General features: G+C 35.5%; 1 protein-coding gene across 4 annotated transcripts in view; it reads left to right on the top strand.

Annotated features, from left to right (window-relative positions):
- Positions 1-23,710, top strand: part of LOC122806453 (S-adenosylhomocysteine hydrolase-like protein 1) — a 909,608-nt gene that overhangs the window by 750,278 nt on the left and 135,620 nt on the right. For all 4 annotated transcript variants that reach the window (XM_044076911.1, XM_044076910.1, XM_044076908.1 and 1 more), the window contains exon 11: positions 872-942. In XM_044076911.1, the coding sequence (XP_043932846.1) occupies positions 872-942 (71 nt within the window). The remainder of the gene's footprint in view (positions 1-871; positions 943-23,710) is intronic.

Below are 23,710 nucleotides of genomic sequence, written 5' to 3'. Positions count from 1 at the left end.
ATCATTAAGTTGTAGGCTGTTGAATGTTTCATCAAATCCAAATAATAGTACTCAATTTTATTGCTCAAGAAAGACAAAAACAATTGGGGACAAAAGCCCAAAGTCAGGACAGTTTTTAAGTACAATATTTTAATTTACAATAAAAATAATATAACAGCAGATTTTTCATCAAAATGCATCTTTTGAACAAAGTCTAATGGCTGGCATTGTTTACTGACTGCAATCCCTGTTGATTTACCAGAAAAAAATATGAAGGTCATTGTAAAAATATGTGGCAAAGTCAAGGAACAGGAACATTTTTAGGTATGATCCTACATTATCGAGGCATTTTAATCTGGGCAGGGCTCAGCAAACTGACTCAAAAGGACACAGTTTTTTTATATAGAAGCAAACTCCCACCCTCTTGTGCTCCCTTAATTAATATAAACAACTTGTTGGTTACACAGCCTAAGAGTAAGGTAAACTTTGTTAAATATTGATCTTTTGATCCCATTTTATGATTATAGCTTGCAGTGCTGGGTTTCAACAAAACAAGCACAAATCAAAGCAAAAAAATATTTTTTTTTTCTGTAGAACTCTCCTTCTGTCTCTCTTGTTTTTATGATGCTAACGTTTTATTACTGGATGTAACTGAAAATGAAAGTTATGTAGAAGAATCAATGTAAGAATTATGGTTTAAATATTTAATTGAATGTAATGTACTGAGTCTGAGAATATGCTGAGAATACAACAGAGAATCTTTTTGCGGTTTCCGTTACCTTATCATTACTGCTGTATCATGGTATGAATTATGTGAATTGTGTGTATAACTGTGATGGATGTGGCAACATTTTCTGTCATCTTCTAAATCATTACTCTCTTCTTTGACCAGCATGGATGGTTTTCGGGTTATCAAGCTAAATGAAGTCATCCGTCAGGTGGATATTGCCGTCACATGCACAGGTATGATACAGAGTATGTGACTTATGCACATCTGTTTTTCTGTTTTGTATTTCTTGTAAAATATGCATTTATTGTTGAGCAACTGTTTTGTGGGTGTGAATACAGTTTTAGAGCTTTTGCTGCTATAATCTCTTCTTAATATGTTAACCTTGATGTATTCACTCCCCGAAATTTACTTAAAAATAAATAAAACGGAACTAGTTACCTCAAGATTCTTAATGCATGTGTGAATATGCAGATATCCACGATTGATTTCATCAGATTCTACATTATTAAAGGTATTACATAGGTAGGTATATGTATACATGACACTATATAGGTAGGTATATGTATACATCATACTATTTGTCACATGGAAATGAACATAAGCAACTGAAAGGTCAGAAGTACGTAACAAAACCACTAACAAAATGTATGGATAAAAAAAAGAATATTCTTTTTTAAGCAATACACACAACAACATTCAAGTGACCGTGTCTTGAATATGTGACATGATAATTATGTAATCCCATTAAAATAAAAGAGCACCAAAAATTTAAACAATGCAGGTTGCGGTTTGTGGATGCATCTACCTACAACAGATGCAAGGACAAGCACACTGCCACAGACTGTGAAGGCTGCTTTAAAGATGTCAGATTTTCATGGCAGCAATCAATTATTCCACAAAGACATTTATACTGCAGTCTAAGAAGCATTTGTTTAGGGGAGTTCTATGCTGTCTGTAGCCCCCATTTCATTTACTTTTATATTCATAAAACATGATTGCATTCAATCACAAAGGGAACAATACTGTGAATAGGTATAGGTCAGACTCCATATTTTAGTAGTACATTTTCATTATGTTGTCCATTTTATCAAAATGTTTTTGTCATACCTTCTTCATTGTTGATAAATTCATTTAATGTTACTTCCATGTAAACAGATGTCTATATTGTGTGGTTAGGTGATTTAAAGTAATGAGAAAAGGTTATTAAAATTATATCTTTAATTTGAGCTTATGTTACCTCAGAGTTAGAAGTAGGGTTTATGGTGGTGAAACTTCTACATTGGGGACTGCAAGGGAGTGTTAATCCCCCCTCCAAAAAAAAAACATTTAGTTAATCTGCATTTTTGTTGCATGTTTTGTTTTCCATCTGTTTGCACTGTTAACATTTTCAGTATTGAGCACTGAATAAGTAAAGGAAAGCAAGATAATTTTGTCTTGCTTGGACGTAGACAGGGCAAATTGTGAGGAGGTGGAGAGGAACGTGGCCTGCCCTTAGAGAAAAACAACAGCCTGATAGGCTACCTTCTGTATTCCTCAGAGTTTCTGCCAGTGTGCTAGCAACCCCCCTGGCAGAGACCTTCAGCAAATCACTCCAGAAGTACTTGAGGTTTGAGAGACAATGTGTGGTACCCTTGTTCAAGAGAAGAGCATGAAAAATCTGTGGAATTACAAGTCCATTAGCTAACAACAGTGACATAGAATGTGATATTTGCGGTCCAATGTAAACAAATACAAAGGTTTGCACTAAAAATGCAAAAACCATAATGTGAATTATCATCTGTGGGGTAAAAATGATAGCAGCAAAGGAGGATAAGGAGCTGGGAGTGTTGATCATGCATGGAATGAATCACCACAAATATAGTGAGCAGCAGCAGAGAGAATGTTGGGGATGTGTCTTCAGGGGATAGATTCCAGAAGCATGAGCAGCAGCAAAGAGAATGTTGGGGCTCTGTCTTCAGGAGATAGATTCCAGAAGCATGAGCAGCAGCAGCAGAGAGAATGTTGGGGATGTGTCTTCAGGGGATAGATTCCAGAAGCATGAGCAGCAGCAGAGAGGATGTTGGGGTGTGTCTTCAGGGGATAGATTCCAGAAGCATGAGCAGCAGCAGAGAGAATGTTGGGGATGTGTCTTCAGAGGATAGATTCCAGAAGCATGAGCAGCAGCAGAGAGAATGTTGGGGATGTGTCTTCAGGGGATAGATTCCAGAAGCATGAGCAGCAGCAGAGAGAATGTTGGGGATGTGTCTTCAGGAGATAGATTCCAGAAGCATGAGCAGCAGCAGAGAGAATGTTGGGGATGTGTCTTCAGGGGATAGATTCCAGAAGCATGAGCAGCAGCAGAGAGAATGTTGGGGATGTGTCTTCAGGGGATAGATTCCAGAAGCATGAGCAGCAGCAGCAGAGAGAATGTTGGGGATGTGTCTTCAGGGGATAGATTCCAGAAGCATGAGCAGCAGCAGAGAGAATGTTGGGGATGTGTCTTCAGGGGATAGATTCCAGAAGCATGAGCAGCAGCAGCAGAGAGAATGTTGGGGATGTGTCTTCAGGGGATAGATTCCAGAAGCATGAGCAGCAGCAGCAGAGAGAATGTTGGGGATGTGTCTTCAGGGGATAGATTCCAGAAGCATGAGCAGCAGCAGAGAGAATGTTGGGGATGTGTCTTCAGGGGATAGATTCCAGAAGCATGAGCAGCAGCAGAGAGAATGTTGGGGATGTGTCTTCAGGGGATAGATTCCAGAAGCATGAGCAGCAGCAGAGAGAATGTTGGGGATGTGTCTTCAGGAGATAGATTCCAGAAGCATGAGCAGCAGCAGAGAGAATGTTGGGGATGTGTCTTCAGGGGATAGATTCCAGAAGCATGAGCAGCAGCAGAGAGAATGTTGGGGATGTGTCTTCAGGGGATAGATTCCAGAAGCATGAGCAGCAGCAGAGAGAATGTTGGGGATCTGTCTTCAGGGGATAGATTCCAGAAGCATGAGCAGCAGCAGAGAGAATGTTGGGGATGTGTCTTCAGGGGATAGATTCCAGAAGCATGAGCAGCAGCAGCAGAGAGAATGTTGGGGATGTGTCTTCAGGGGATAGATTCCAGAAGCATGAGCAGCAGCAGCAGAGAGAATGTTGGGGGTGTGTCTTCAGGAGATAGATTCCAGAAGCATGAGCAGCAGCAGAGAGAATGTTGGGGATCTGTCTTCAGGGGATAGATTCCAGAAGCATGAGCAGTAGCAGAGAGAATGTTGGGGATGTGTCTTCAGGGGATAGATTCCAGAAGCATGAGCAGCAGCAGAGAGAATGTTGGGGATGTGTCTTCAGAGGATAGATTCCAGAAGCATGAGCAGCAGCAGAGAGAATGTTGGGGGTTTGTCTTCAGGGGATAGATTCCAGAAGCATGAGCAGCAGCAGAGAGAATGTTGGGGTGTGTCTTCAGGGGATAGATTCCAGAAGCATGAGCAGCAGCAGAGAGAATGTTGGGGTGTGTCTTCAGGGGATAGATTCCAGAAGCATGAGCAGCAGCAGAGAGAATGTTGGGGGTGTGTCTTCAGGGGGTAGATTCCAGAAGCAAACACATTGGCTTGATTACTGCTTTCAGTTCCAGACGCTACTCAATGAAAAGAGGCATCAGGATGATAAAGAAATCCAGATGAAAGTCACCAGAAACACCCATGGACTGGCGTGAAACAGATATGACCAACCACTAGAGCTTTTCTCACTTCAGATGAGAAGAGAAAGATGGGACATGATGTGGGTTGAAAAGAAGCATCATCATGTTAGGGAAATATAATGGGGGTCATCCCATACAGGAAGGACAGGGTAAGAAATACCACATGAACTGCTATATTACAGTCTATAATATTTAATTTTACTTATGCTGTGAAAACAAAGAAATGCTACTTAAACAGCCAAGATTTAATTATAATAAGAAGAAATATCTATCTCCTTACTGTTCAAAAAATATAACCATCCAGTATTACACCAGAAAACCTTTACAAAGGACATCAGACTAATTCCGTAATGTGCAATACAGTCAGCAACTGAAACATTGATATGTACACAGCTTATTTATTCCAGCACCCAGCTACATTAACTTTTCTTTCAGAAGTTAGGCAAATGGATACATTGGCCAGTAGTTGTATCTCCCAACAAATAGTTGAAATCACACATAATCAGCTGCGGCCTGAGACCCGCTAAACACTCAAAATCAAATGAATCAAATTATTGATAGAGTTTGTGTCACAAAGAATCAAAAACTGACAAATGCTTTAATTCCTTCATTTTAGTTCTATTTATTGTCATTTTATTTATTACTGTGTACCAAAGTAGAATACTTAACAAAAATGACCATTTGTAGACACAGCCCCAGGTGAAAAAAACATTCACAAGAAGTAAAATTAAAGTGGAAAATAAAAAGAGATAGCAATTAGCAAAAACATATAACAGTAAAAAATGGAATATTTACACATTTTGTTTAAACAGATGAAAATTCAAGGACTATATGGTATTAACAAAAGGCACCACAACCTAAACAATAATAATAAAGAAATAAATGTAAGAAATGACCTTCCACATTTAATACAGTAACATGCAGGTAATCCAGAAAATCATACCTCAGCCTGTGATCAGTAACCAGAAGCAAACTCTTCACCTTTGCGCAAGATGCCATCTATTATGTGTTGCAGAAATTACACCAGATAACCACAGATGTAATTCATTGATTCTGTTATGCTGTTTAATGAGAGCCATTACTGTAAAAAGAGCCACATAGTTTTGAGAATGCTGTAAACTGTTCTCATTATAGGGATGTATATATTCCATATATGGGAAACAGAGGTGGGAAATGAGAGATAGTTGGTGTTTTGTGGTACACTTTCGAAGCCTTCCAGTAAGATCGGTCTCCTCAAAATAATTCACAAAATCAGAGGTGCGCACTCAAACTAGTGTCCATAATTTGTCAGATGCAGATAACACTTCTAATACAGGTAGAAAAGCAGGACTGTCTGTTACAATTTTAAAATATTGTCATAGAAAGAGGGAGACCCAGGGATCGCAACTTCTATACACATTTTGAGTAAGATGGAAGAAACATCCCTTTCAATCTGTTTTATATATATATATATATATATATATATATATATATATATATATATATACACACACACACATATGTGGATCTATATTTGGTCGAATTTCATTTGGTCGAAAATGATTTCAGGGTAGCACTGCAGTGGGGCAGGGGCTATATTCCATTTTCTACCAAATGTAATTCGACCAAATGTGCATTCAGTCAAATGTGGTTTCAGTGAAGTGGGCTGCCTGAAATCATTTTCGACAAAATGTAATTCGACTAAAAGCAGTAGATCCATATATATATATATATATATATATATATATATATATATATATATACACAGACAGAAAACAGACACTGACAAAGACACACACACATGCACACGCATCACACACCACACACACACACACACACACACACACACACACACACACCACACACCACACACACACACACATATGGGTTTCCAAATAACAGCTGATGAATTCTTTAATGTATGTACCTGACTGCTAAATTAATCAAGCTCTGCACACATCAATTTTGCTGTTCTCCATTGCTTTGCTTATTATTGAAGTAGTTTGATGTCTGCCTACAATGGTTTCACTAGTGTAATAGTGGATGGTTGTATTTTTAAGCAGTGCATTTATATATAATTAAATCTTTGCTTTTTAAAGTGTAGTTTTTGTTTTGATAGTGTAAGCAAAATGAAATATTACAGTGTGCAATACAGTGGTTTATATATTTTTCAGTTGTAATAGTTCTGCTGTACTAGTATTTGTGAGATATAAATGTGCAAGTACACATGCTTGAGTTATGCTTAAAGTTGTCAGGAGATTTCTGAATTATTCAGTTCACAGGGGTTTTTTGTTATATATTGTCAAGAAGATGGTTTACTGTAGCTCAATGCAGCTGTATGTGTATTACTTGATTGTAATACTATTAGGTACCATGAAACTGAAATGTTCTTTTTTCTGCTTTGTTGTAAGGAGAGGCCCAAATGCTGATTTTTTTTTAATAATCTAGGATTACATACCTCTCAGTTGTCCAGAATTTTACATAATGTCCAGATTTTTCCCTCATATTTTTGGTCTGTTCCTCATAAAATGTGTGGATTTCTGGCAAGTTGTTGTGGATTCACCTCACTAAATAATGAGAGACGTTTTAATTTCAGACTTCACATTCCTCAGAAAATGCAGCAACTTTCTAACTATGTCCCTGATTTCAGGCCTTTGTCCACACATTATTTTTGGCTTTGTTAAGAATTCATGTGCCAAGAGGTTGAGAGGTTTGTTTGCTAGGTAGGCACAATTACTTGAATCCATGGTTGGAGAAATGTTCACTTTGACAGAGTCTTAGAACAAGCCCTACTTTGATTATAACACCTTTATTTTCTGTTCCGGTGTCTCTGTATACATTATTTTTTTAAATCTTCCTCTAAAGACTATGTAACATCATTGTTGTAATCAATCCATTTTTGCCACATTTTTACTGAATCTGTGAACTGCACTAGGTCATTCAAAAGGTTGCTCCAGTCTTGCTTGCATTAACAATGGAATTAATTATTTTGACACAATGTGCTATTTTAGGCAAGTGTGTGTGTGTGTGTGTGTGTGTGTGTGTGTGTGTGTGTGTGTGTGTGTGTGTGTGTGTGTGTGTGTGTGTGTGTGTGTGTGTGTGTGTGTGTGTGTGTGTGTGTGTGTGTGTGTGTGTGTGTGTGTGTGTGTCAGGACTGGCCACAGCACTAAACAGTTTATCAATTCATTTCTCACTGCCTTGTTATGAAACATTCCTCAAACTTTACAAGTCTTAGTCTTCTATAAGCCAGTTATTTCTCTGTCATCCTATACATCTTGGGTCCCAACCTATATATTATACATTTTTCTGCAGCATTTTGTAAGGCAGAGTAACAAAAGCCTTCCTTAAAACAAGATGTAGGGCACCAGATCTTCTTGATAGGTACAGCCTCAGGTTAGACCAGTAAGACCGCTGCTATGTTAAACACCACTGTTGCTTATTTCCTCACAGCTTAAATTTAGAAGCTCCTCCAGCTGTCTTTACAAAATTTTTCCCATATCCTTTCCTTTTTTCATAAGTAAGCATGACCAGTTTTTAATGATGTAACTCCTTTCTGCATCCTTGTTTGTGTAAGGGATAGTCACTGCCATCCTCAAGCCTTTTAGAACAGGTAAAATTCTCACAGACAAAATATTTTGGACCCGTTTCCCTGCATTCTCTTGCCTTTGCATGTACCCTGCTATGTTTTATTATTTTGATTCACATGCACTATGTCCACCTGTGGCCTCTCAGCTTCCTTCCAGGACCAGTCCTCTCATATCAGCTAGGCTTGCTTGCCTCTGCTATGGCTTGTGACCACCCCCAGGGGGACAACCCAAAAGTGAGGACCTTAATTTGATTGCTTGGTAAGAGCTATGATAGGGCCTTGGTGCCGTATCATTCATTGTTCCAGCTGGGAAATCACATGTTTCATTGTCTCTACCATGCCCTCCCTCTAGAGCCAGCAGATATACCATTGTCCTACAGCTCAGATCATCCACTTTTTGTGGCCAAAGTGGATTCTACTACTTAGGAGGCCACCTAGTACCACTACCATCCACATATATAGTAAATGGCACTCACGCAACAGAACTAACAGAAATCGATCTCCTACATGTACTTGAGAAACATTTGCTCAAGTGACATGTCCTTGCTGTCATTCACTCATTTGTGGAAGTGTTCTAACTCCCAGTGACTCATTCCCTATAATACTAAATATTCCTAAACATAACCCCAGTCCTAACCTTAAAGTTCATCATCCCTCCCTAAACCTAAAAATCCCCATTACCTCCCTAGCCTAAAGTCCCCTCCCCTCCCATTCCAGATCCCTCCCTAAACCTAAAATCCTTTTCACTCTCCCATCCACAATCCCTCCGTAAACCTTAAATCCCCATCTCCCTCCCAAACCCTAAAGTCCCTATCACTCCCTAAACTTAAAATCCCATTTCCCCTTCCCTAAACCTAAATGCTGGATCAGTGCCTAAAACTAAAATTCCCTTCCCCTTCTGTTAAATAAATTGTTAAAATCCGACTGTAAAAATCATTAGGTTTTTCAAAATGACAGACAGTAATGCAGGATGCTCAGATATCAAAACAGATATGCATACATATTCTAATGATCATTAGGAGGCAAAAAACCATACACAAACATGTACAAAATTTTGACTAACTTTATTCTGGGAATACCCCTTACTTTATACCATTCACAATCAGCTTTTGCCCACCTCACTGACGTGGTCAGTGACAGGGTCTTTACATCACTATAATTCATAAGAAAATGCTGAGGTTTTACTTTTTAAAAAGTTCTTTTTCCCATGAGAATATTACAGCCTTGCAAAGCACCTAGTCAGTCACAATGTCTTTATGAAAATGTAGCCCATTCAAGGCTCTTAGATTAGTTCGAATACAATGGATGAATGTCTTTTAAATACATTTCTTTGTCTCTCTGTTTGCCAGCTGGTTTTTATCTTCAGTAGTATTCACAAGGCCATTCTCCTTGGTGGAAGCAGGAAAAAGATACACATGCAGACAGATTCATTATTTTCTAACTTTGCAAATAATATTTACTGAAAGACATGTGCCAGCCGAGCTGGCTACTGTCAGGGTCAAGTTTCTAATCACACTGCAGCTAAGCTTCAAGCAATAATATGCAAGTTCTTTTCTACTACCATTTTAGTAAAACAGAATTAAATGCATTACATATTATACTATTTTTCAACCTTTGCTCTTCATATAGATTTGAGCACATTTATTTATGTCTTAAGCACACATTTCCCTAACAGTTTATAGATGTTTGAATACATATTTCTCTAACAATATATATATTTGAATACATATTTTTCTAGCAGTTTATATGTCTGGATATATATTCTTCTAGCAGTTTATATGTCTGGATACATATTTTTCTGACATTCTCCCTCCTGTTAATGCATTTCATTCTATTAGAAACATAAACAATATAATTTCATTTCTTAGCCTTTTCCTTTCTAAGGACTTTCAGCTAAGCTAGTCATTTGTTTTATATTTCAGAAAAAGCATCATCTGAAATCAATCTTTTAATTTCAACACTTTGGTAAAAAGTTTTAGTAACAGATATATCAACAAATTTTTTGATTAATCTTTTCATGCAGGGAATTCCACAGTAAACACATGCTCCTATTAGGAGTATACCCACACAAATAGCAATTAAAATGTTCAATAGGATGGAACCCCACCCCCCAAACAGATTCTGGAAAAAGTCCATCAGTGGGTTTGGGCCTGGTTTAGTCATTGCTGATACTTGCTGAATTACCTCTAGGTGATTATTTGTCTCGTGATCCTCAGGGATAAAAGCACAGCATTCTTCTTCGTGTACCACCTCTTGCCGCTAGGGTGAAGTAAGGAGCCATTCGATTTTGTAGCACAACAGTTCTCATTGCATTCAGTTTATCAGTCACCAATTCTAGGGTGGAAAAAGTTGCATTACTCATGGCTTCTTGACAGCTTCCTCAGCTCCCAGATCGATTTGACTGCTCCATAGGCTGGTGGTATTCCTGCCCTGGATATAACACTGTTGCCCAAGTCCATATGAGTCAATTTACTTTTGTCTTTCACTGAATTATGGTCTTTTCAACCAGCTTCGATTTTACCAACTGGATTCACAGGTTTCTTAACTGGACCTTCAGATTTTCGAGCTGTTTCCCTTACATTTCATTATCTTACCCAAAGGTAATTCTGCAGTATGTCTTATTGCTGGAACCAGATAACCCAAAACAACTGCCGGACCAATTCTCAGGTAACCATTCATATGCCTTTTTCCCACAAATAAAATCATTACTTTGGTACTAATACGTGTTATCCCTGCATGAAACATTTTTCTATCTTTAATAGACAATTGCTTAGTTAAGACTGGATTGTCACGTACTGCATTTAATGTAGTTTTCATTGAACTCAGATATGAATTATAGTTAGTATCACAAACAGTACCCCCACTTTTGACTTTAATGTAACATTTATAAGACATTGTTATATTACCATTACTCCAGCCCACCTGGAGGGTATCACTTTTGTAGAAACATACAACTCCTTTTTGTGTGACAGGTAAAAATAAAGCTATTTTGTCCTGTGATCTCACAGTTTCTGTATAAAAAAACTTTCCCAAGTCTCATTTTATCCCCAGAGGGACAGTGGACATCAACAGTCTTTTATATACTGTTGGTATAGCTGTACAAACCCAGCAATTTGAAATGTTTATAGTCTCTGTATACACATGCTTCATGGCCAGGTATGTGTTAAAGTTTGGATGCCAGTCTATAAACAGTTCATCACGTCTTCTCACTTTCACTTGTGTGGTTGAGTGCAGGGAAAAACCACAATAAGAGAAAAATTGTCACACTTATAGTCAACAAATGCACAGTTAACAAAATAATTATGCAATAGTTCTTGGGTTGCTCTGCTTTTTTTGTTTGCTTTACTCTTGGACATTTTGCCCTTGTGTATCAGTCACAAAGTTCTTATTCAGCTGAAAGTTCTTTTATCTGAAAAGAGTTAAACTGCAAAACAGATTTATTTATTAACAGTTTTTATATAATTAGCTAATGAACTGTCAGCCTCCAGCTCTGCAGGCATGAGAGCTTTCCACTGAGGCACATAATATGCCCTTCCAAATACTACTTCAAAGGATCAAACCCTTTACATTTGTTACTGTTTTCATGCTCAGCAATGCTAGAGGTAAACAGCAAATCCAATTCTTCTGAGTCTCACTCATCAACTTCCTTCCTTCACATTTATTCAACTCTATGAAGTCCATACAAATAGTATGGAGCGGATATGGTGGTGTAGGGAAACTCCCTTGCTTGTTTTTAAATGCTCCTTGTGCATGGTGCTTGTTACAAGTATGACAAGCTGCACAAAATTTTATTGTATATTTTATGTATCCATATATTTGCACAAAATTTTATTGTATAATTTATGTATCCATATATTTGGAATATTCTATTTACTAACTGTACCATCCCCCCTGTTGAGACATGGCTCTGCCCATGGCTCAACAAAGCTGCATATCTAAATAAATTAGACGGCAATATTGTTTTTTCCCTTTGGAAATGTACAGTTCATTTTCAAAAATTGCACCTTGTTTTACCCATTTTTGTTTTTCTGCTTTTGTAGTAAGCATCTGCATTGTTTTTAACATGTCTAAATTTAAAATCTCAGAGGGTTGTAATTTCTCATTTAGAAATAAAGTTTCTGAGTCTGAGGCTGCTTGCTTTGCAGCTGCATTAGTTCGTGCATTACCTTTTGAAATCTTATCCTGTTGTTTTGTATGAGCTACACATTTACAAATAGCTGCTTTGGTAGGCAGTTGAATAGATTCTAATAGCTCCAAAATAAATTGCGCATGATTAATAGGTTTTTCACTGGATGTAATCATCCCTCTATTTTTTTATTGTTGTGCAAACACATGCACTGTAGAAAAAGCATACTGATTATCAGTATATATGTTCACTTTCTTGCCTTTTACTAAAATACAATCAGGTGATTCAGAATGTTTTGGTAACTTGGAGGGGTGTATCAAAGTCCGTGACGCTCCTGAGTCACACAGGAATTTGACTTCCCTTCCCTCCACCAGAAGTGTCACTTCTGGTTTTGTATTTGCTAGGTAGAGCTCCAGGCTCAACAATACTAAATCTAAAATTTTATTTCCATTTTCATCCTCTACATTTGTTTGTACTTCCTTTATTCCCTCTACTACATTTACATTTTCTTTTTGTTTATTAACCTTTCCTGATGATTTTTGGTTATTATTACTATCATATAGTCAGTCCTCATCTCCTTTATCTTCTGTCATTGCTTTCTTATTTTGTTTACAGTCCCTAGCTAGATGCCCTTTTTATCTGACTGTAATACAAATACTTTAGCTCCGTCTTCAGCAGTGAAGACTTGTGCTTTTTTTTCTTTAGTATGTCCAGCATACTCAAGTAAGGCTTACAGCCTGCTTATTCGGTGATCTATCATATGCTTTGTAATAAAGCTACTGATAGGGGCAATGCAACCTTTTAAAAATGCATTTTTTTTAATTGTTGTTTAAAGCATTCTAATAATCTAGCATAATATCCATCTATTGTCTCATTTTCCTATTGTATGCATTAATTAATGCAAGTCCAGTCTGCTCTAAGTTTCCATTTTTCAGAGATTCTGTCTGTCAGACCTTTTACTCTGTTGTCTAAAAATGTTTCAGAATTTTCTAAGCTTCTGTTTTCTCTACAATTTGCTTTCTCAATCCACCTATGTGCTTGAGGTATGCCTAGTTGGTGCTGCTTTTTGCTTTTTTTTTGCCTGACGTCCTGCATCAGATTAAAGCTTGTTTAAGGAGTTTAACTAGTGAACGTTTATCTAGTTTACTATCAAATTCATAGTTGTTAACACATTTTGTACAATATCTCACATTATCTGCTTGCTGCAATTGCATATACTTCACATTATCCGTTAGGGCGGATCTCATAATTTTTCAGTGCACTGATCTCCCATGTCTTAAAAGACTGTTACGTAACCCTTCTCTTGTACCACGTGGTATCTTATTTCCCCATATCCACAGTAGTGTCTAGAATGACTGTTTACTTTGCTTTGTTATTCCCTGATCTATGGCTCAAGATACAATACTTCGACTATCTCTCTCTGCTATCACAAACCTTAGCAATAGCACAGTGTAACCTGGTCCCTGATCTAAAACAAAGACAAAGAGGGAAATTCTTCTTACTTGAGCCTCCCGCTTACTGCTGTCTTTTCTTCCTGGGGCCCAGTCTTCCGCTTTTCAGCCACAGATCAGAAAGTGGACAGCCTCTTTACACACAACAATTCAGTCGGAGGTCTTTTCACTTTAAGAAGAACCATTTTGTCAACTCCTCCTGTGTAGATTTATTACATGCACTCTGACCTGTAGCTTACCAAGGAATTCGGTCAAGGACCAAAATGTTAAATAAATTGTTAAAATCCGACTGTAAAAATCATTAGGTTTTTCAAAATGACAGACAGTAATGCAGGATGCTCAGATATCAAAACAGATATGCATACATATTCTAATGATCATTAGGAGGCAAAAAACCATACACAAACATGTACAGAATTTTGACTAACTTTATTCTGGGAATACCCCTTACTTTATACCATTCACAATCAGCTTTTGCCCACCTCACTGACGTGGTCAGTGACAGGGTCTTTACATCACTATAATTCATAAGAAAATGCTGAGGTTTTACTTTTTGAAAAGTTTTTTTCCCATGAGAATATTACAGCCTTGCAAAGCACCTGGTCAGTCACAATGTCTTTATGAAAATGTAGCCCATTCAAGGCTCTTAGATTAGTTCGAATACAATGGATGAATGTCTTTTAAATACATTTCTTTGTCTCTCTGTTTGCCAGCTGGTTTTTATCTTCAGTAGTATTCACAAGGCCATTCTCCTTGGTGGAAGCAGGAAAAGATACACATGCAGACAGATTCATTATTTTCTAACTTTGCAAATAATATTTACTGAAAGACATGTGCCAGCCGAGCTGGCTACTGTCAGGGTCAAGTTTTTAATCACACTGCAGCTAAGCTTCAAGCAATAATATGCAAGTTCATTTCTACTACCATTTTAGTAAAACAGAATTAAATGCATTACATATTATACTATTTTTCAACCTTTGCTCTTCATATAGATTTGAGCACATTTATTTATGTCTTAAGCACACATTTCCCTAACAGTTTATAGATGTTTGAATACATATTTCTCTAACAATATATATATTTGAATACATATTTTTCTAGCAGTTTATATGTCTGGATATATATTCTTCTAGCAGTTTATATGTCTGGATACATATTTTTCTGACACCTTCCATCCATGATCTCTCCCAAAACCTAAAATCCCTATCTCTCTTCCTAACCCTAAAGTCCCTATTGCTTCCTAAACCTAAAATCCCTGTCCCCCTTCCTAACCCTAAAGACTTGCACTCCTCATCTCCCTCCCTAAACCTAACAGCACCCTACCCGCTCCCCTTCACCACTTACCTGTTCCATGCCAAGAACACCCTTCCGTCTGCCTTCTAGGACATGAGCAGATGGTGCAGCAGCTGCGTGGCTGATTTCACTTTTGAGTTTGAGCATGAGCAGCTGGTCAGTTGAGGTAACAGACGTTCGAGTCCCTAATTGCGAGTTGCTGGAATCCAAGTAGTTTGGTCTTGAGTAGCTGTAGTATACATAATGCCTTAGACATGCTTTTATGGGCTGGAAAGTTGCTAATCTATTGAAGTAGCCTTTATACTGATGAATCTGTCCTGTCCAAATGTTATTATTCATATACCTACTGGACTAGTACTTCATTGCTGTCATGACAAACTTTGTGCATCTTCCTACTGTTGCACACAGTGGTCTGGTATGTAACAGAACAAGTACTTTGAAGTGTTTATTTAACAGCTCTTGGACTGCAATGCTAGCTTTGACACCAGAGGAAAAGAGTGGGGGAGGATCTTTCAGTGTTCAGGGCACAGGACTACGGTATGACAATTCTTAAAAAAACTGTAATTCAACTTTCACTAGCTGCAATTGAAAAATTGATCTGAATTAAGTTGTAAAATTGATCTGAACTATATAAAATAAGTTCTGAGAGAATTGTATTTGATGGTCATTCAGGAATAAAATGCGAGCATTCATGCTACACATGGTGTGTAAGATTCATATGACTTCCACTGCTGGCATTCTATCACAAAAGACAAGGAAAGCAGCACATCTTCCTTATGTCTAGCATGACTTGTATAAAGGGGACTTGAAATGGACTCTGGGAAGGGGAAAAGAAATGCTAAAATAAGACCACATTACTATATCAAGACCCATTCAGCATTTTATGGAAAGCATATTAAAAATTGTAAGAAGCACCTAAACTTATTTTAATGGATTAAAATGGCTCAGAAAACAAAAATACAATGAAAGAAACACACATTTTGAGTTCCAGTGTGTAGACTTTTCCTTTATTCCGTTTGTCAGCCTATATTCTGCAGATTCATACTTCTCCATTCTCTGCTTTAACATTTCAGTCTTAGACTCTTTTGCATTTTCTTATTTCTGAGAAATGATTAATTTTACCTTTTTTTAGCATTCCTTCCTTCCTTTCTTTCTTTCTTTTAGAGTTTCATTGATCTCATGGATGACCGTAGTTGCTTGTTTCCTGATGCCTTCATATTCTTTCTCCATGTTCTAATCTCTCTTCCCCATTTATACATTCCTTTTCATCTTCTAGGCTTCATTCTTCAGCCTTGAAAGCTCTCTCATAATTTCGTTCTTCTTTTTTCTCCTTACAAAAGCTCTTGTTCCCCAGACTGCCCTTTCCTTAAAGGAACCATCACTTTTGCCACAATCCTTACTTCAGTCCACAAAACTGCCTACCATCTCAGCAACCTTTCAAGAAAGCTAAAGTCTACCATTTTAGCTGCCCTTCTTGCTCATTATCCATGGATCAAGAACCATGCTGTGGTTTGATCACTGTAGCCTAATAGCTCATTTACTTCATCTAGCATCTCTTTGGTGAGGACCATGTCAAAACTCTCAAAGTTTGTTGGAATGTTGCAGCTTTCACAAGAACCTACAGCACCTCTCTTTGTACTGCTGTAGGGAGAGGGCATAATCTAATTCACTTCTAAAATACTGTGGAACCTTCATCACATCAATTCTTCTCCTGTATGCCCACATTTGAATTTTTATTCTTTAAGTATCAGTAGCCCTTTCTGCACAGCTGGTGGCCTGCATACTATGGCCAATCTCCAGGGCTCCACGGGTACCAATTCTAGGTTTATGGTTAACATCCCCACCATTCATGGCTTTCTTTTTTGTCCACATTCTTATCCTATATCACTGCATATTTCAGTTTTACCTTGGGTATATTGTGTCGCACCCTAGTCTGTCTTGATTTGGCTGTCTTTCGTACATGTCTGGAATAAACATAATATCATACCACGCTTGTCCTCCTGTATCCCACATTTCCTCTAAGGCTGTAATGTAAAGAAATGCACTACATGCCAGCAGACTCTTTTATGTTACATGTAGTCCTAGTATTACATGTATCATCTTCCACTCCCCTCCTAAAAATACTTACATAATTTGATGTCCATTATTTTCTATAATATGTTTCAAAGCTACAGTTTTAAGAATGTAAGTCCAGTGCTGGCTTCTTTATTTCTTCCATATTCCCCTTCACCCAGTTATTAATGCATTTGAAAAAGTTTGGGAGACAGAGATTAGAAAACATTTGGCAACAAAAAGACAACTTATGTTTTACAGCCTTACACGTATTGAAAAACAGCTAGTCAAAAACCTCACTAACAAAACAATGTATGTAGTGTAGTGTAATGTAGTGTATGAAACCAGATAAAGGGGTAGGTCTGGTTATTGCAGTTTTAATTGACTACAACAGTAAAATGACAGTTTATTGATGGATACCAATGTATACCAACCAGTTTCTCTGAATGAGATTCATACTGCATACAGTTGAATTGACACGTGGTTGGAAGAATTATTATTGTTTGAGGATATCTCTGTGGACTTATACATCTTTCTTAAGGTGTCCTTTCCAATTATTCCCAAAATATTTGGTATCCCAAAAATACATTTGAACATATTGAATCCACCATCATGACCAATAGTGGCAGCAATTGGGTCAGTCACTGAGCCTTTTGCAAAATTTGTGGATACCAAATTAAAATGTCTCTTTAAAGACTTTGCACATGCCTTGAGGAACTCATGGGGTTTTGTTGATAAATTAAGAAATTCACACAGTGGAGATAATAACCGATTAGTCACCTTGGATGTCAGTACTTTATTCACAGTGATGCCGCACAGCATTGGTTTATTATGGTTAGTGACATTATTTTAGATTCCCATTTAGTTATTTTTTTATTTTTTTTTTTTTTTCAAAACAAGTTTATTGTTTTAACATATAAGAGAAATATCATAACAATTTTATACAAATAATTAAAAATAGGTATTATTATAATATTCAACAAAACAACTAAAGTATTTACAAAGACATCCACTACAATCAGATCAATAAATTAAACTAAAATACTGTGCTATTGAAATTAGAATTTTTTTAACAAATTTTGTAAATTATCCCATACAATAAAATGTGATGTTTTTCTAGTTGTTCTCATTCTAATTGTGCTTATTTCCATATGACACATTATATTCATAACATTTTTAAATTCATTGAATGAAGGAGGTGTATCTGAAATCCAATTTCTAGTTATTATTTTCCTAGCCACTGCTAGGATAGACCATAACAAGGGAAGCTTAATCTTTTAACACATTGAGGTACAGGTGTGTTGAATAATATAAGAGACTTAGAAATAATTAAATTATCTGTAAAAAGAGCCTGCAAAAATTCATTAATTGACTTCCAGTATTCTTTCAACTTCATACAGTCATAAAACCATATGAGCCCAGTCAGCATTAATTTCTACATTACATCTCTTACATAGATTATCTTTATTATTAATTTTATTCATCATCAAAGGTGTATAAAAGATCTATGTAAAAATTTCCATGTATAAAGTCTCCAGACAATGGAAGATGTAGTTCTATAAGCAGATTCCAATATATATTGTTTATCTTGTTGAGTTGGTGGGTCCCCATTAATAGAGGTGAAATAATTCCAGTATGAATCTACATTGTAAAAGTTTCTTGTCTGATAATTTTATGTATATATGAAAGTTTACCTTTATCAGAAACTTTATGCTGTAAATTTATTATCAAGTAATCAATCAGTTTTGGAATAGATTCTTTAACTGTTATAGACATTAGATCTATTCTATCAATGAGATGTTGTCTAAAGATCTGAACCTCTAACCAGCAAGTTTCTCTTAGATCAAATTCTTGTTTTAAGAAATCTAGATTTTTAACTTTATTATCAGATATCAGCTGATACCAGTACTTTAGATTATTATCTATAGCTAAATGAGCTCCTTCAGAAGTAGATGACATAAGCATACCCTGAGTATAAATTATAGGAATACAATAAAATTCCATTCCCTATACTTAGGGTGCATGAATATAAAGTTACGATAACTAATAATAATATTTAATGGGTAACAGACCATATGTTTAGGTGTAATAGGTGAAGTACAAAATTCCTTTAGCAACCACAACATGGAGTTATTTATAATCATATTTTTATGTGTTAAGGAGATTTTCATGAAGTGCATACTAATTAGCTCCCAATAATCTTTCCATTTTGCGACATATGACCGATCTATTAATAAAGTAATAACTTTTATAATAGAAGAGATAATATATAAATTAAAGTCTAGAAAAGAAATACCCCCTTGAGACCAGCTATTAGTATGGTTCTTTAATGCAATCCTAGGTCTATTAGGTGCCCATAAGAAATTTAACATTAGTGTATTCAGTTTCTTGATAGTTATTTTGTAGGTGAAAGTATTATTGATTGTATTAAGTATAAAATCTTGGGGAATATTATCATTTTAATAATTGTAAGTCTCTCCTCCATAGTAAAAAACATATTATTCCAGGTATTAAAAAGATTTTGTATATTAAGAAAACAGGTATTATAGTTATTATATATAATAGATTTAATATCTTTAGATAGTATTATACCTAAATAAGTTATCTGACCTGAGTTGGGTACATATTTAGTAAAATCACTAATGAGAGTATTTTTTCGTGTATATATAGGTAGTATTTTAGTTTTTTCTTCATTGAATATTAAACCAGAAATACTTTTAAAATTCATCATTTTATCAAATAAAGACTGCATAGAAGAATTAGATCCTGCTGATGTAATTAGAACATCATCTGCAAAAAGTTGAATTTTTGATGTTGTATTTTCTTCTAATTCTATGTCAGTACTGTTTCTAATCAAATTAGCACAAGGCTCCATTACTAAAGTGAATAATAGTGGAGAAAGTGGACATCCTTGCTTTGTACCTTTAAGAATGGGTATTTTTTGTGAAACATATGTTCCTACCTTAATATAAGCCAGCGTTCCTTTGTATAAATGCTCAATTAAATTTACAAATGCATCAGAGAAATTTGTGCATTTCAGTAAGGTAAACAGATAGTCCCAACTTACTGAATCAAATGCTGAACCTATATCAAGACTAATAAGTGTTAAATCTTTCTTTTTCCTATTTGCAAAATCAATTAATGTTAAAGTTCTTCTTATATTATCAAAAGTATTTCTATTTACAATGAAGCCCGTCTGATCTATGTCTATAATGCCGGGATAATTGTCTTCAATCTATCAGCAAAATACTCATAAACATTTTATAATCAACATTAAGTAATGAGATGGGTCGATATGAAGAACATCTAGTTGGATCTTTATTAGGTTTTAAAATTTGTGAAATAAATGTATATTGCCAAGATGGGGGGGTTATTAACTCAGTTTGGGCCAGAATAAAAACCTTATGTATTAATGAATATGTAGTTTTAGAAAGGATTTTATATATCTCTGGTATAATACCATCATTACCCGGTGCTTTGTTTGATTTAAGCTTATTTATTTGTGTAATAAATTCTGTATATGAAATACTCTTGTCCAATAGTTTAATCTGTTGTTTATTAAGCTTTTATTCATGTTTGTGGTTATAAACTCCTTTATTTTATCTTTAGGTTCCATGTTAATGTTGTTATGGTTAATCTTGTGAAAGTGATTTCTAAATTCATCCAGTATTTCTGGTATACTAGAAACATTCTTCTTTTTCCTTAGAGAAAAGATTTCTTTGATATGGTTTTGTTTATTCAATCTTTTGTTTTATTTTTAAGTCTATGTAAGTATTTGGGGCTTATTGAATAAGACAAAAACTTGTATTTCTCTAAAGTTATTTTAACTTTATGAGTTAAAATTTCTTTGTATTTCTCATTTAGTTTGTTTATTTCTTCAATAACTTTCTTGTCCATAATATTTTCTTTATTATTATGTTTATAAGAGTCTAGTTTACTTTGAATATCTAACAATTCCTTATCCCAAGATTTCCTTTTATTATTATACCATCTGATACTTTGTCCATATAGATATGATTTTAAGGCATCCCAAACATAGACAATGGAGACTTCAGGAGTATTATTCATGTCTAGAAAATGTTGTACTTCTGAAAGTATATATTCTTTATAGTCTTTTAGCTGAGTTAAGTATGCTGGTATCCTTTTGATCTGAACATTATGAGTATTTTTTATCATGAATTCAAAAACAATTGAGTTATGATCAGATATAGGACATGAAATGATTTTGGAATTAATTAAATCTGTTACCATCTGGTTAGAAATAAAGACCCTATCTATTTTTGAATAAGTTTTGTATCTGTTAGAAAAAAGGTGTATGGTAATGATTTTGACTCTATCTGATTATTAATATCATTCAAATGATAAGAATTAGCAAAATCATTTAAATGTTTTGCATTAGATGTAATTCTTCTTTTCTTTATAGTGGTAGTATCACTTTCATGTAGTATACAATTAAAATCACCAGCTAAAATAATATCCCTATAGAGAATGATATGATCTTATCAATATGATGTTTCACTGTATTAATACCAATTCCAGGTATCCAATATACATTAATTAAAGTGTAAGTCTTCCCATTAATTTGTATTGTAACCATACAAAACATTCCTTTGTCATCCTGATAAGACTTAATGGTTTTAGGAATGGGCATACTTTTATTCCATAAAATAGCCACTCCTCTTTTTTTCTGAGTGTGCTCTGAACTAACCAATACTGTATACTTATTAGTGGCTAGTTTATCAATATCTTTTTTCAAGAGATGGGTTTCTTGCAGGAAGACTAGATTGGCCTTGTGTAGATTAAAGTATCTTATTAGGCTTGCTCTTTTACATGGATTATTCAATCCATTAATGTTTAAAGAAATTCCTTTTAAAGATGTCATTTGGCATTTTTAAAACTCAAGAATCTTATGATCGAAATAACAAATAACAAGATAAATAATGTTACATCTCCTCTTTTAGGTGTACCTTTAAATATAGCTGTATTTATTAAATCTCTTATGGGATTCTGTATAGGATTCAATTTTGTTTGTAGTGACAATGAGTGTACAAAATATATTGTGGATGTCAAAACTATATACATATAACAATGAACAAGTGAAAATAATGTAAGGATTAAACCTTGCATCCAGCCTGGAGTTGAAAACTCCAACTTAGAGTAGTATTTACTACTCAAGTTAACCCCTACCCTAAGCAGCAGTACCTCAGCTACCACCTTATCAATTTAATACTAGTTATATTTAACTGAGGTTAACAGTTTTCAATTCAATTATCTATCAAGACAAAACTACACATTTGGTAAAACAGCATCATATAAACTAAAATAAACTTTTTTTTTTTTTTTTAAACTGTTCATACTATTATATAGATCTATGTAATATATAACACTTGTATTCTAATAGCATTCAAATAATCTTAATGTTAGAAATCAAGAGGAGAGAAAATTATGTTCTAACATTCATTTAAATCAAAAATTTTGGCTAATATGATTCAGACATTACATGCATTAAGATGCATCTATTTTCTGTCATGTGAATTCTATCAACAGCTTCCAAAAAAATCTTGAATTGTTTGTATATGAGCATTTACTTAAACTCATTATTGTCAATAGAGTAAAATATTGTATTAGTTATTGACAACACGCTTAGACTCATTTCCAATTTTATGAAAGTCCTGACCAACAATTTCCTGTTTTTTGACAGAGAATATTTTAAACAGCTCTCCGGGGCGGCAGTGGTGTGGGCTTGCACCCCAACCTTTGATAATACAGTTTTATTAAAATGGGAAAAGGACATGGTCTTTAAACTGAACCATTTTCAGCATTGTAAAAGCTATTGCCACTTTTTGGAAGAGATCTTTTTTATGTGGTCAGGTACTCCACACCAACTAGAGGTGTTCATAACATAACTGAAGAAATCAACAGATTTTTTTAGATTTTCATGCCACATCGAAGTGCATAAGATACACTTTTTGGATGTTGAACTTGTAAAGAACAGTAATGGCACATTAGACACACACACACATATATATATATATATATATATATATATATATATATATATATATATATATATCGTAAACCCACACACTGCAATTCATTTCTGCATTTCAGGAGTTGCCATACTTTTCACCAAAAGAAAGGTGTTCTAAAAAGTCAATTTGCACGAATTTCTAGGTTAACATCAAACAATGATGAGTGCTCAAGACAATTTGGGTTATTAAAAAATATGTTTTTGGATCGTGGATATCCTGCGGAGTTGGTTGAAAAGATCAAAGAAGAAATCTGGGCAGATAGATATCTGGGCAGATCTGGGCAAGATAAGCACCAGAACAATCCAAAGAAGTTCTGGGCAGGCTTAAATAACCTCCTCCACTCAGGGAAAGCATCTACTCCCACCCCAGATACACTTATTGGTAAAAACTCAGAAGAGGTAGCCAATACTTTTAACTCCTTTTTTACCGAAACCATTCAGTCACTAGCTAATCAACTAACTCTTCCTTCCTCCCTCCCAATTAAGGTTACTGATGAATCTCTACCCTTCTTTACTCTCCAGCCGACTTCCACCTCCTACATTAGATCCTTACTGAAGAAACTTAAACCAACCACCTTGTCGGCCGACCGACTCCCAGCTGAATACCTACAAATAGCAGCAGATGCCATAGCCTATCCCATCTCAATTCTAATTAACCGAACTATAACTGAGGCCACTATCCCCTCCATTTGGAAGATAGCCCATGTCATTCCACTTCATAAGGGTGGCTCCTCCACTGATCCATCGAATTATAGACCTATAGCAATACTGTCTCCAATAGCCAAAATCTTGGAAAGATGTTTTCATAAACAACTCCTTCACCAT

Source organism: Protopterus annectens, chromosome 7.part0 (genome assembly GCF_019279795.1).
Source record: "Protopterus annectens isolate FY-2018-M chromosome 7.part0, PAN1.0, whole genome shotgun sequence".
NCBI lineage: Eukaryota > Metazoa > Chordata > Ceratodontiformes > Protopteridae > Protopterus > Protopterus annectens.
The sequence above is the reverse complement of the archived record's forward strand: the minus strand, read 5'-3'. Positions and strand labels throughout refer to the sequence as shown.